We start from the raw sequence: 14,790 nt of genomic DNA, 5'->3' as shown, positions 1-14,790 counted from the left end.
CCCTAATGCAAGGGGTGCAATTATGGTACAAAGAGTATAATTCAGCAATGAAAAAAATAAAAATCCAATTTGAATGCTTATTATGGTAAAATATTTCTGTTTGTATTTTTGTATTCCAAGTGAAACCCTGTGATTTTCCACATATAAAACATGGATATCTATATAATGAAGGCTATTATAGACCATACTTTCCAGTATATATAGGAAAATATTACTATTACTACTGTGATCAGAATTTTTTGACTCCTAAATGACACAACGGTGGTTACATTGCATGCACAAAAGAAGGATGGTCACCAGCAGTACCATGCCGCCGTAAGTCAGTATCTTTAAAATTATACATGTGCACATCATTGAAAGATGGTGAGGGAATAGCACAGAATTTGGATGGGTATGCATTCTCATTTAAACATTGTAAAGGGAATTGTTTCATATGTTTTTATTAAAGAAGTTGTCAGTTTACAGAAAAATCATGCAGAATTTACAGAGTTCCCATAAATCCTGCCTAACACCCAGCGTTACTATGATTAACATTCTGCATTAGTGTCGTGCCTTTGTTGCAACTCATGAAGAATAGTATTGTAACTACACTATTAACTGTACCCATAGTTTACATTAGAGTTCACTGCATTGTAAAGGCCTGTGTTTTTTTAAATTTATTACACTAACATACATACAACATAAAATTTCCAATTTCATTATTTATTATTATTATTACTATAATTTATTATCTTGAGCAAAATCCTGTGTGTTACATTTTTCATTTTTCTTTTTTATTGTTTTTAGGACAATGCTATTTCTATTCTATTGAAAAAGGACATGCTTCAAATGAAAGCTACACATATTTAGAGAATGAATTCATAAATGTTGTGTGCAATCCTGGCTACAGTCTTCCAAATGAACAGACAAAAATTACATGTACAGAGAATGACTGGTCCCCTACTCCCAGATGCATCCGTGTCAGTAAGTGACTGCTCTGAGATCTCCAGATGTTATTATTTCATAAGACTCATATATATTAACTGCAGCAAACATGCTTATTTTAATTTCTTCTTGTCCTGCCAATAGAACATATTTTGTGTTTTTTTCTATGCATACAAGTATATACACAAATTTCTTGATAAAATGTAGGAAAATAAATCTATCTAAAAATATTACTGAAGAATACAGAAAAGGAATTTTGAAAACAATATTTGTTGATTAAGTCCCATGAAATATTTGCATCAAAATCACTAAATCTGTTGACTCAGAATGATTACAAATTTAAATAGAAAATAAATCCAATGCTAACTAAAAATGCCATTCATATTTTTAAGTGGTTTGCTTCTCTGTGTTTCTCAAAGATGTATAACTCGGAACGCATTTTCTGAGACATTGTGTGTGTCCTACATTACAAGGTGATTCCCTACTGTTTTCCACTGGGGATGGAACAATATGCATTCGTATCAACAGTCCATTGTTGTTTTTTGTTGTTTTTTTTTTTTAATTATTCATTTTATTGAGATATATTCACATACCACGCAGTCATACAAATCAAATTATAGATTTGATTGTTCACAGTACCATTACCTAGTTGTACATTCATTACCAAAATCAATCCCCGACACCCTCATTACCACACACACAAAAATAACCAGAATAATAATTAAAGTGAAAAGGAGCAACTAAAGTAAAAAAGAACACTGGGCACCCTTGTCTGTTTGTTTGTTTGTTTCCTTCCCCCACCTTTCCACTCACCCATCCACAAACTAGACAGATGGGAGTGTGGTCCCTATGGCCCCCCAATCCCACTGTCCCCGCTCATAAGCCACATTTTTATACAATTGTCTTCAAGATTCATGGGTTCTGGGTTGTAGTTTGATAATTTCAGGTATCCACCACTAGCTACCCCAATTCATTAGAACTTAAAAAGGGTTGTCTATATTGTGCATAAGAGTGCCCACCAGAGTGACCTCTCGGCTCCTTTTGGAATCTCTCTGCCACTGAAGCTTATTTCATTTCCTTTCACATCCCCCTTTTGGTCAAGAAGATGTTCTCCATCCAACGATGCCAGGTCTACATTCCTCCCCGGGAGTCATATTCCACGTTGCCAGGGAGATTCACTCCCCTGGGTGTCTGATCCCACGTAGGGGGGAGGGCAGTGATTTCACCTTTCAAGTTGGCTTAGCCAGAGAGAGAGGGCCACATCTGAGCAACAAAGAGGCATTCGGGAGGAGGCTCTTAGGCACAATTATAGACAGGCCTAGCCTCTCCTTTGCAGCAACAGTCTTCCCAAGGGCAAATTCCGTGGTAGAGGGCCCAATCCATCAAACACCAATCCCCTATGTCTGTGGGCGTGTTAGCAACCATCGAGGTAGGGCAGGCCAATACCCCTGCATTCTCCACCAGCTCCTCAAGGGGGCTCTGCATATTTTTTTCCTTGTTTTTTTTCCTAAATCAACTGTATGAAAAATAAAAAAAATAAAAAAAATAAAGAAATAAAAAAAACATACAATAAAATAACATTTCAAAGAGACCATAACAAGGGAGTAAGAAAAAGACAACTAACCTAAGATAAATACTTTACTTCCAATGTTTTCTTACTCTACCCCAAGAAAGTAACCTAATATAGCAACATTTCTGTGAACTTGGTCCTACTATACCCATCAGAAATTAACAGACCATAGTCATTCCTGGGCATCCCGAGAACATTAAATTTACCCATGATAGCTTATCTGTTCTTCTTGGATTATTGTTCCCCCTTCCTTAATTGCTCTCTACCGCTAGTTCCCCTACATTCTACATCATAAACTGTTCGTTTTACATTTTTCAAAGTTCACATTAGTGGTAGCATATAATATTTGTCTTTTTGTGCCTGGCTTATTGCACTCAGCATTATGTCTTCAAGGTTCATCCATGTGTCATATGTTTCACAACATCGTTCCTTCTTACTGCCGTGTAGTATTCCATCGGGTGTATATACCACATTTTATTTATACACTCATCTGTTGAAGGACATTTGGGTTGTTTCCATCTCTTGGCAACTGTGAATAATGCTGCTATGAACATTGGCGTGCAGATATCTGTTCGTGTCACTGCCCTCCGATCTTCCGGGTATATACCGAGAAGTGCAATCGCTGGATCGAAGGGTATGTCTATACCTAGTTTTCTAAGGAACTGCCAGACTGACTTCCAGAGTGGCTGAACCATTATACAGTCCCACCAACAATGAATAAGAGTTCCAATTTCTCCACATCCCCTCCAGCATTTGTAGTTTCCTGTTTGTTTAATGGCAGCCATTCTAATCGGTGTTAGATGGTATCTCATTGTGGTCTTAATTTGCATCTCTCTAATAGCTAGTGAAGCTGAACATTTTTTCATGTGTTTCTTGGCCATTTGTATTTCCTCTTCAGAGAACTGTCTTTTCATATCTTTTGCCCATTTTATAATTGGCCTGTTTGTACTATCGTCATTGAGATCTAGGATTTCTTTATATACGCAAGATATCAGTCTTTTGTCAGATACATGGTTTCCAAAAATTTTTTCCCGTTGAGTTGGCTGCCGCTTTACCTTTTTGAGAAATTCCTTTGAGGTACAGAAACTTCTAAGCTTGAGGGGTTCCCCTTTATCTATTTTTTCTTTTGTTGCTTGTGCTTTGGGTGTAAAGTCTAGGAAGTGGCTGCCTAATACAAGATCTTGAAGATGTTTTCCTACATTATCTTCTAGGAGTTTTATGGTGCTTTCTTTCATATTGAGATCTTTGGTACATTTTGAGTGAATTTTTGTGTAGGGTGTTGAGGGTAGGGTCCCTCTTTCCATTCTTTTGGATATGGATATCCAACTCTCCCAGCCCCATTTGCTGAAGAGACCGTTATGACCCAGTTCCGTGACTTTGGGGGCCTTATCAAAGATCAGTCGGCCATAGATCTGGGGGTCTATCTCCGAATTCTCAATTTGATTCCATTGATCTATATGTCTATCTTTGTGCCAGTACCATGCTGTTTTGACAACTGTGGCTTTATAATAAGCTTCAAAGTCAGGGAGTATAAGTCCTCCCACTTGGTTTTTCTTTTTTAGGGTGTCTTTAGCAATTCGAGGCATCTTCCCTTTCCAAATAAATTTGATAACTAGCTTTTTCAAGTCTGCAAAGTAGGTTGATGGAATTTTAATTGGGATTGCATTGAATCTGTAGATGAGTTTGGGTAGAATTGACATCTTAATGACATTTAGCCTTCCTATCCATGAACATGGAATATTTTTCCAACATGTAAGGTCCCCTTCTATTTCTTTTAATAGAGTTATGTAGTTTTCTATGTATAGGTCTTCTACATCTTTGGTTAAGTTTATTCCTAGGTACTTGATTTTCTTAATTGCCATTGAAATTGGTATCTTTTTCTTGAGTGTCTCTTCAGTTTGTTCATTTCTAGCATGTAGAAACATTACTGACTTGTGTGCATTAATCTTGTATCCTGCTACTTTGCTAAATTTGTTTATTAGCTCTAGTAGCTGTATCATCGATTTCTTGGGGTTTTCCAGATATAAGATCATATCATCTGCAAACAATGACAGTTTTACTTCTTCCTTTCCAATTTGGATGCCTTTTATTTCTTTGTCTTGCCGGATTGCCCTGGCTAGCACTTCCAGCACAATGTTGAATAACAGTGGTGGTAGCGGACATCCTTGTCTTGTTCCTGATCTTAGGGGGAAGGCTTTCAGTCTCTCACCATTGAGTACTATGCTGGTTGTGGGTTTTTCATATATGCTCTTTATCATGTTGAGGAAGTTTCCTTCAATTCCTACCTTTTGAAGTGTTTTTATCAAAAACGGATGTTGGATTTCCATTGTTGTTTTACATCCTTGCTAATGATTAGTGATGTTATATTTTAGTGTTTACACTTTGAGTAGTTGTAAAATGTTATAGCATTAGAGTGTAATTTGAATTCCTTTTTTTAAATTAGGCTATGCCTGTACTCATATACTTATTGGTAATTACTTTTTCTATTCTACACAATGGAAATTGATGGTTTTCTAAATTTATATTTTTGTGTATTTTTGTATTGATTTATTGGGATTCTTAGTATATTTTGAATATAAATTTCAACTATAGCTATTGCCAAGTATTTTCTCCTTTCCTATTATGGCTTGTGTTTTTCTTTTCTTTAAGAAAACCTTAGTGAACACAGTTTATTTTTTCCTACGATCAAGATGATCAACTTGTTTTGTTAATATTTATCATGTCTTCTTCAAGGACATAGAGATAATGAAGTATTTTATTCTAAAAACTTTTGAGATTTTGCCTCCCCTGTTATAGATTTAATCCATTTCAAGTTCATTTTTATACATGCTATTTATCAGATTTCCTCTTTAGAAAATATGGAAATCCAACACTTCCCCAGTTATCTGTAATTGAACCTGAGCATATATCATAAACATATATGATGACTATTAATCTGAATCCTCTCTTGTGTTCCATAATAAGTAGTTTTTCTATCAGTGTTCCAGTACCACACTGTGTTAACTACTTTAGATTTATAATACATCTGGACATCTAGTGCAAACCTTTCAGCCTAATTTTTTCTTTTCATTCTCTGGTTTATTCTTGGACTTTTATCTTATGTATTTTAATTCTCCTCAACAAGTTCCCTCAAAAATCTCTGTTTAGATTTTTATTGGAATTACCTTGGTTCTCCAGATCAATTTATGAAGAATAGATATCTTTATGCTACTGAGCCTTCCTAATATTCAATGTGATATATTCTAAAGTTTTTTGGGTCTTTTTGGAATGTCTGACAATTGTCTTGTATTATGTATTTTTGCTTATGAGAAGATTTTAGATATTATGAATTATGTTTCCTGTAAATAATATTTTTATTATATTTAAGCTTTAAGAAAATTCTCTTAACTCAGGTGATTTGAAATTTTAAAAAATTAATAAAATCAATATTGCTTAAAATTTTGAATGAGCATTCATGTGATGGTCCTTGACCTACTTACATACGTAACTCCAAATTCAATGCTCTTTAAGCCTCCCAAACCCATCCTTGACCTTCAGCTTCAAAGAAAGGGGAGATTTATCCAGACAAATAGCCTCATCTTCATGGGCATGTGTAAACACAGCTACGAGATTATACTCTTTTTTTCCATCTTCCACAATGTTCCAAGCAATCTTAGTTTTCCTTTTTACATTATGCAAATATTGGGTTCCATAATAAGTAGTTTTATATCAGTGTTCCAATACCACACTGTGTTAACTACTTTAGATTTATAGTATGTCTGGACATCTAGTGCAAACCTTTCAACCTAATTTTTTCTTATCATTCTCTGGTTTATTCTTGGGCTTTGATCTTATGTATTTTAATAATTGGGTCAGCAATCTTTCCCTCTTTCATTTAACGTTCATACTCACTCAGATCCATTACCCAGCCAGCAAACCAAGGGTGGAACCATCAGGTTCAGTTGGAAGATTGTCCCTTAGTAATAGCGGCAGTATCAGTGTGGCCGTTGACACCTCCTTTGTCCATTTTCAATAATATAGAGAAGAGGGTTATAAAGGAAGTTTATAAAATGCTCTTATCCACTGTGTGAGAAAGTATTAGAAACCATTATCCAAGTTTAGGCACAGGAGAAGAAAGCATATCCATAATGCCCTTAGTAGTTTGGTCATGCGGAGTTAGATATATTATTTGTGGTGTCAAGTTAGCAATTGATCTTTCCTCTGAATTGGAAAATGCAATCAAGTTTCCAGGTCTACAGAACCAGGAAGAGTAAAGAAAATCTTTCAGAAGTAGCAAAGAATTTCATTTAATTTCCTGTGTTATATCCCATGCCTTTTCCCCATCCTCTGCACACTATCTCAACAATTCATCCATTGGTGAGTTTATATTCACACATGTTAAGTTTTAAGCCACTTTCATGCACTTGTGCAAGTCATTCTTTCAGTCTTTTATCACCACACCTACCACATTTAGTAATTTGGCATTTCATTTGCTCATTCCAATTTTCACTCAGTCCCACTATATTGTTGGAAGTAAGATTTAAGTGTAGATTTTTGTATATGAAGTTTCTTAGCCCATCGTTGCACGGTACCTGCAGTAAAATATGCTCTCCTTGATCAGATGATATATAATTAGGAGGACCAATCTGAAGCTTTTTCTACTGTAAGCCTTAAATAGTGTTAGAGACATTTCCTTTGGTAACTGGATATGAGAATTAAGATTTAGAATCATATATGTATATATATATAAATATATATATGTATTTTTTTTCCTGGCCAAGACTTTTGTTATCTCCCTGGAATTGTGGATATCAAGCCAAGAAAGTCCACATGCCACCCATGGGATACCCCGTATCCTGTTGGTAGGTGGCCTGTCATTGCTTTCAGTGTCTAATGATCCCATTGCATTTTCCTTCTTTCCTGATGAATTTATGAGGAGAGATTAAGAACATCCTCTGATGGGACAGGCAATTTCTCCAAAAAGTATACAAGCAATCAAATTCTGTGCCTCTTCCCTGGATTTTGCAGCTCACAGAATCAGCTACTTATTTTTGTCTTAGCTTTCACTTCCTGTTTGTTCTGAGTAAGACATGAAAGCTTAAGGTCTTCTTAGGATGTTTTTAGCATGTGTCCTGACCTCGACATGCATGTGGCTTTCTAAATCCCCCAGAATACATGGCAATTTTGAATGCTCCAATTCCCAAATAAACTCTTTCCTAGGTTTTCATCCCAGGCATTAGGAATTCTTCTATAAGCCTTCCAGTGTAGTCTTTTACCCCATGTAGTTGTAGGCTGTCCATTTTCCTTATAGGGTTGGGTTCTTGGAGCTGTCGTTTTGGGATTGTTCATTGCTGGTATATAGAAACACTACTGAATTTTGCAAGTTGATCTCACACCCTACCACTTTGCTAGATTCATTCATAAGCTCTGGTAGCCTTCATACTTCATATAGATTATTTGTGATTTTATCTATATAGAATTGCATCATCTGTGAATTTGGGTGTTTTTCATTTCTTTCTCTTGAGTAATTGCTCTGGCTTGATCTTCCACTATAATATTGAACAGCAGTGATGAAAGCAGGCCTCCTTGTCCTTTTCCTGATCTTAGGTGGAAATTTTTCATTCTTTCACCACTGAGAATGATATTAACTATAGTTTTTTTTTTTTTCATGTCCTTTGTCATGTTGAAGAAGATTCCAAATATTTCCAGTTTCTTGAGTGCTTTTATCAAGAAATGATGCTGAGTTAGTTCACTTGTTTTCAGGGTCCATTGAGGTGGTCATGTTTATTGTCCCGTCCCAGCTTCATTCCATAAGTGTGATTTATTATTTTGATTCATTTTCTTGTGTTGAACCACCCTTGTGTTTCTGGAATAAATCCTATTTGATCATGGTGTAGAATCATTTTAATTTGCTATTGTATACAGTTTGCTATTATTTTGTTGAGGGTTTTTCATCTGTATGCATAAAGGTATTGGTCTGTAATTTCATTTCTTGTGATATTCTCATCTGGCTTTGGTATTAGAGTGATTGTTGGCCTCACTGAATGAGTTAGGAAGTGTTATTGGGTCTTCGGATTTCTGTTGTGTTTGAGAAGAAATGTGTTCCTCTACTTACTGTTTAGTTAATTTGTGACATTTTTTGTCTCTTTATAAACATGTCTCTTGAACATATATTTGTGCTTTTTCCCTTTCAGAAACATGTTCGAGATTAGATATTGAGCATGGTTTTTTTCTGAATATGGAGTATACATATCCCTTAAATAAACAAACACAATATAAGTGTAAAGAAGGATATGTAACACCAGAGGGGTGAAACCTCAGGGTCGATTACATGTTTACATAGTGGATGGTCAGCTTACACCACATGCATTAGTAAGTAATTTATTATGTTATTGTTACTATTCTGAAAACTAGTTACAAATGTTTTCTTTAAATTAATTCTTTATTGGGGGCCTTATCTGGTTCCTTTTGAAAAAATAGATAAAACACTTTGTGAAATCATGTGTGTGTAAAATATACATAAATATAGAAAATATTTCTCTCTCTCCTCTACTAAATGTTTATGGAGATTTTCTAACACAGTTTGCAGAGTTTACTTCATTGACTAACTCTATATCCCTAAGCCACTCAGTGATTACTTCTGAAGTATACGTATGAATCCATTCTGACACTTTTTGTTTTTTGTTTTTTTTTTTTCTTTCAATTTCCATGCTTTCTATGGGCTAAAGAAAAATGAATGAGTTTGTTCCCATGTCAATTCATTTTATATTAAATTGTAATAATTATCTATGTAAGGTTTCCTTAAGATGAAGGAAATATGTGAGACTGGGCTTTGGTTGCAACAGGGCTGCTTACAGCTTTGTAGCAGGAGGAAGGAAGGAAAGTGATGCATAAATCATGCTGTAAAGAAGCAGAAGCAGAAGCTGATAGTTTGTGTTTCTACATAAGGTAGAAGACAAGGTCATCTGAGACTGAGTGCTGCATTGGGGTGCTGGTAGAAGAAACTCTCGGTGTTTGAAAATTTGAAATAGAGTCTCTAGAGAAAAGAACAGTAAGTTCATTATAGAATGAGGTAGACTTGCTCACAAATATTGAAGACTGAGATATGTGTGATTTGTTCAGACTGTCAACAATCACCTGTTTTTTTGCCAGAAATTGGAAAAATACAAACATGGGCCAGCCTTTTCAGATCTTTCATTCCAATATTGGACAGTGATTAAAAAAAAAAAAAAACAAATAAATGAACAAGAAGATAAATACAATTTTTATATATTTTATATAAAATAGTATTCAAAGAAAAGGAAGGAGTAAAGGATTTAGATAGAAAATAGGGGCAGGCTGAGGGCTCTGTTTTGTCTAGGACAGTTTCCATACAAAGAAAATTAGAGAAACCATTCAGGGTAGAGGAAAGGACGTGTAACAGCTGGGCCAACATTTGAACTTGACCTATTTAAACAATTCAAAGATTGAAAAAAAGAAAAAGCAAAAACTGGACTGTGGATTGAGAGGGGCAGAGATGCATAAATGATATTGCAAGTATAGACAAACAAGGCTGGACTGTAAAGGGTTTAGATTTAATTCTGAGTGAGAAGCTTTTAAGAAGATCATATAATTATTTTTCAATGACTGGAGGAAGATCCGGTTTTTATGAAGCCAGAACTTTACACAAACTTGTGGGGCCTTCTTTAAAAAAGAATACAAAGTCCTCAATACATAATTCCCATGAACATACGTATTCTGTCAAACATGAAAGGAAAATGTGAGGGAGAGGAAATTGACGTGACAGAGACAGCAGTAGAAACCGATGTTGGTCAACGTTATCTTTTGCGAATTTTATCAAACTTGATGATGATGTGAATCAATACAGTGTTAGAAATGAGCAGCACTGTTTACTTCTCCAGTGACTGAATGATCAAAGGATGCATAACATTTTAACAAGTGTTGTTCCCTCAGTAATTTGCAGAAAACTGCATACAGGTTGGATAATTTTTAATTTATTTGATACATACTGTGAGTTCTATACTTTGGTGAAAGGTTTCAAAAATTGTTATAAACCATTTAAAACTATAGTGTCTTCAACAATGTTAAAGTGTCAATGAGAAGCAAAAAGTTCTGGAAAAAATTTTCAGTTCAATACTAGGTTTAATGATGTTGGTATCTGGACAAAGACAGATATCTTTAATTACGGGTCTGTCCATTCAATCTCTTCCTTTAATCACATTTAAAGAGATAAAGACATTTATATAGAGATAAAGTTATTATCTCTAGATACATATAGTAGTTGAAAAATTTGCAACAGCCAAGATCATGTTTTTCCTTATCAAGCAATATTTACAATAATATTTTGAGAAAAATAATTTGTATAAAATGAATACAAACTATATAAACAAACATACATGCTAATAAATAATTGGGTGGTCGAATGGAAAAGAATTTTGGGGGACAAATTCTAGTGATTCACATGCCAAGAAGACTTCATCAACTGAGCTGATAAAATCAACATAAAATCAAAAATGAAAACAAATTTGTTTGGTTACTATTTTACTCACATTACTTTCATAAATAATTAATTTATGTGTAATATTATGATGATATGATAATTGACTTTTGGATAGTTTGCTCATAAAACAACTCTAATTTTTATATTCCAATTTTTAATTTTAAAAATTAAGCAGTGAGAAAGGAGGATTTAAAATTAAATTATTTCAGTTTTAATGATAAGATCACATCTAATATAAGCAAGTGGAAATTTTGAAAATAAATTCAAAAAAGAAATTTTTTCTAAAAAAATTCTTTTCTAAAAAAGAATTTTTTCTAAAAATTGTTTTCTAAAATATTCAGAAAAGGAATTTTGAAAATAATATTTGTTGGTTGAGTCATGTGAAATATTTGCATCAAAATCACTAAATTCGTTCACTCAGAATGATTACAAATTGTAAACAGAAAATAAATTCAATGCTAACTAAAAGTGTCATTCATATTTAAGCAGCTATTCCACATACATTTTTAGTGATGTTGATTCTCTGTGTTTCTCAATGATGTATAATTTGTAATGGATTTTCTGAGACATTGTGTATGTTCAACTTTACAAGATGATTCTCAGTGGTTTTCCACTGTGGATGTACCAATGTACACTCATATCAACTATGCATTGTTGCTCTAATCCTTGTTAATGATTGGTGATGTAACCTTTTAGTGTTTACACTTTGAGTGATTGTAAATGCTATAGCATTATAGTTTTATTTGAATTCCTTTTTATTAATTAGATGGCATATGCTCATAAGCTCTTTGTTAATTACTTTTTCTAATCTATGAAATGCATATTAATAGTTTTCTTAATTTATCTTTCTGTGTGTTTTTGTATTGATTTATGGGTATTCTTTGTAAATTCTGAATATTAAATCTCTTTCAGTTATATCTATTGCAAGTATTTTCTCCATTTCCATGGTGTTTTTCTTTTCTTTAAGATATCCTTATTAACACAGTTTATTCTTTTCCTACAATCAAAGCTATTTTCTTGATTAATGTTTATTGTGTCTTCTTAAAGGACATAAAAAGATTATGCTATATTTATTCAAAATTTTGATATTTTGCCTTCTCTGTTACATATTTCATCCTATTGGAATTGATTTTTATGATGGTAATTATCAAATTTCCTTTTTAGAAAATATGGAAAATCCAAACATTTCCCAGTTATCTGTAATTACACCTGTCTCAATATACAATAACATATATAATCACTATCAATGAGTTCTCTATTCTGTGCCATAATCAGTGTTCCATACACAGTTACCATACCACAGTATCATTATATATCATAGATATATAATAAATCTGAACATCTAGTAAAGATCTTTCACCCTAATCTTTTCCTTCATCATTCTCTGATTTTTCTCTTGGGCCTTTCATGTTACGTATTTTACATCACCTCAAGAAGTTCCTTCACAAACTCAGTTTAGGTTTTCATTGGAATTACCTCAATTCTCCAGATCAATTTATATAGAATAGATATTTTTGCGATACTGATCCTTCCTATTATTAAATATGATATATTTTGAAGTTATTTTGGTCTTTTTGAATGTCTGCCAATTGTCTTGCATTATGCATTTTTATCTTATGAGAAGATTTTTGCTGTTATGAATTATGTTTCTTGTAGACAATATGCTTTTTACTTATTTAAGCCTTAAGAACTTTCTTTTATCTTGGGTGATTTGAAATTTTAAAAAATTAATATAATATTGCTTAAAATTTGAAATGAGCATTCATTTGATGGTCTTTAACTTACTTCAGCAGTTTTGCTTGTTTATCTTACTTTTTTTGTTTTCTTCTTCCTGGAATTTTGCTTACTTGCCTTGATGAAACTTAACTATTTTCTCTTATTTTCCATATTTTTTAACTTTCATTTCCTATACACGTAGGTTGCTTTGGTGTTTTTCTTTTAGTAACTCAACAATTAAAAAATTGATGCAATTATCCCTATTTAATTTTAAGGAATCATTTTTAAATCAACTTTATTTGGGTAAAATTGCACACAATAAAATTCACACTTGTTTAGTTTGTAGGCCAATGACTTTTGAGAAATTCATACACACACTTATCACAAACTCAGTAGAGTTAGAGGCAATTTTAATTTCCCCAAAAGTTGTTCTGTGCCCCTCTCCACTCAACCTCCTCCCAGAAAACTGCACCAAAGGTTCTAATGATAGAAGTCCCCAAAGGGCTTTGCCTTTAAGTAATGGCTACATTCCCTCCTTTGGTAGAATCTAATTACGTATAAGCAGTTTTACCATTGGGTATGTATAATTTTTGTTTAAGTGTAGGGTCTTGGAAGTTAGAGTCCAACTAGGTAAATTACATTTTCCATTTATGAATTCCCACAGGCTAGGGGAATTGCACATGTGCTATGAGTTCATTCTTTTGCTTCTCATGCCAAGACCCCACTTATCTCCACTTGCATCTGGTAGGTCTTATTTATCTGCTCCTCAGGTTAGCGTGAAGGCTATTTCCTATCTGTTGTCTCTATCATGCCATTGAATTATCTGTTGCCTCTCTTTTGATGTATATTTCTAAAGTTCTCTTAGCTCTCCAGACTGATTACCATCTTTTTCAAAACTATGCCTGGGCCATATTTTCATTTTTCCTACAGTGATTTGTAGTTTTCTGTAGTCTACCATTTGGTTTCCATGGTTAAACCAATCAGATTTTCCCAGACCAGAACAGGCTCATGTCTCAGACTGGGGCTGTATTCAGTGTCAGGTTTCCTTGAGGGTGTTTCTTAGAAGATTGACACTCTTTACTGTGAGGCTTCTAGCCACTGTGTTTTTCACAACCTGACCAGCAGGTGGCACCTGTCAGCCTGTCGTTCCTACTGGGGTAAAGAGGTGTGGCCCTTTTAAATCTCAGCTTAGATTGTTGCTGGTTTGATTGTTTCCCCCAGGCCCTGGGGTCTGAGTTCTGAGGGGAGGGCTGGCACTAGAGGTAGTCCCCCCTCCTTCCTCTTAGGGAAGATATACCCCCTAGGGTGTTATCTTCTGCATTTGAATTTGAATTACTCCTTTGTCTCCCTGACTCTGTTAACTCCACCCCTGTCTGAGTCAGAGTGCTGTGAACTGAAAATGTCTGAGGTTTTCTCTACTGATCCACTCAGGTTGAGCGAGAGAGAAAAAGGGAAATAAAGTCCCTTTTCAGAGCCAGTCCACGGACCTCCAGTTTTGCCCGTTGGCCAGAGCTAGCACCCGCTCTTCTGGACTCCCTTTCCTAGGGTGCAGATGCCCTCTGTTTCTCAGAGATCAGTCATCTCTAAAAGCCTCTGTATTTTTTTTCTGTCAGCCTCACTTTGTCTTCATTGGGAGTCACCTCAGGGTACTTTGCTGCTTGTTAGGGGTTTGTCTATGTTTGTTGCTTGTATTCAGCAGTCCACATTTGCTAATTAAAACCTCAGTTGGAGCTAGGTTGTGCTATATTTGCTCACTCCCGTAATGCTGCTTTCTCCCACAGTGAGGTTTTGTAGCTCAGCCTGCCATGGGGAGAGAGGGTTCCCTGCATTTTTTCTGCAGTTTTTACTTACAGCTTTTATGCTGAAATCTCAGCCATTCCTCCCATTCCTGGCTAGTGTTGTGAGCAGCCACATTCGGATTAGGCCTAGTAGACAAGCTGCAGCCTGCCCTTGAGTTCCACCGCCATCGAGTGGTGTCAAGATGGAGCCCACATCCTGCTTCCGCTTTCGATGTAGGTAACACGCTGTATTCACCAATCAGCTTGTTGCGTGGCGTTTGCCCATTGGATATACGTAAGGTTATAAGAAGTTCCGGGCAGAG

The 14,790-nt window shown here is 34.9% G+C and overlaps 1 protein-coding gene across 1 annotated transcript in view; it reads left to right on the top strand.

Moving 5' to 3' along the window:
* Positions 1-14,790, top strand: part of LOC119511807 (complement factor H-like) — a 237,720-nt gene that overhangs the window by 24,741 nt on the left and 198,189 nt on the right. The window contains 2 exon segments of the mRNA XM_037806329.1: positions 121-315; positions 787-963. Of these exon segments, the coding sequence (XP_037662257.1) occupies positions 121-315; positions 787-963 (372 nt within the window).

Source organism: Choloepus didactylus, chromosome 2 (assembly GCF_015220235.1).
Source record: "Choloepus didactylus isolate mChoDid1 chromosome 2, mChoDid1.pri, whole genome shotgun sequence".
NCBI lineage: Eukaryota > Metazoa > Chordata > Mammalia > Pilosa > Megalonychidae > Choloepus > Choloepus didactylus.
The sequence above is the reverse complement of the archived record's forward strand: the minus strand, read 5'-3'. Positions and strand labels throughout refer to the sequence as shown.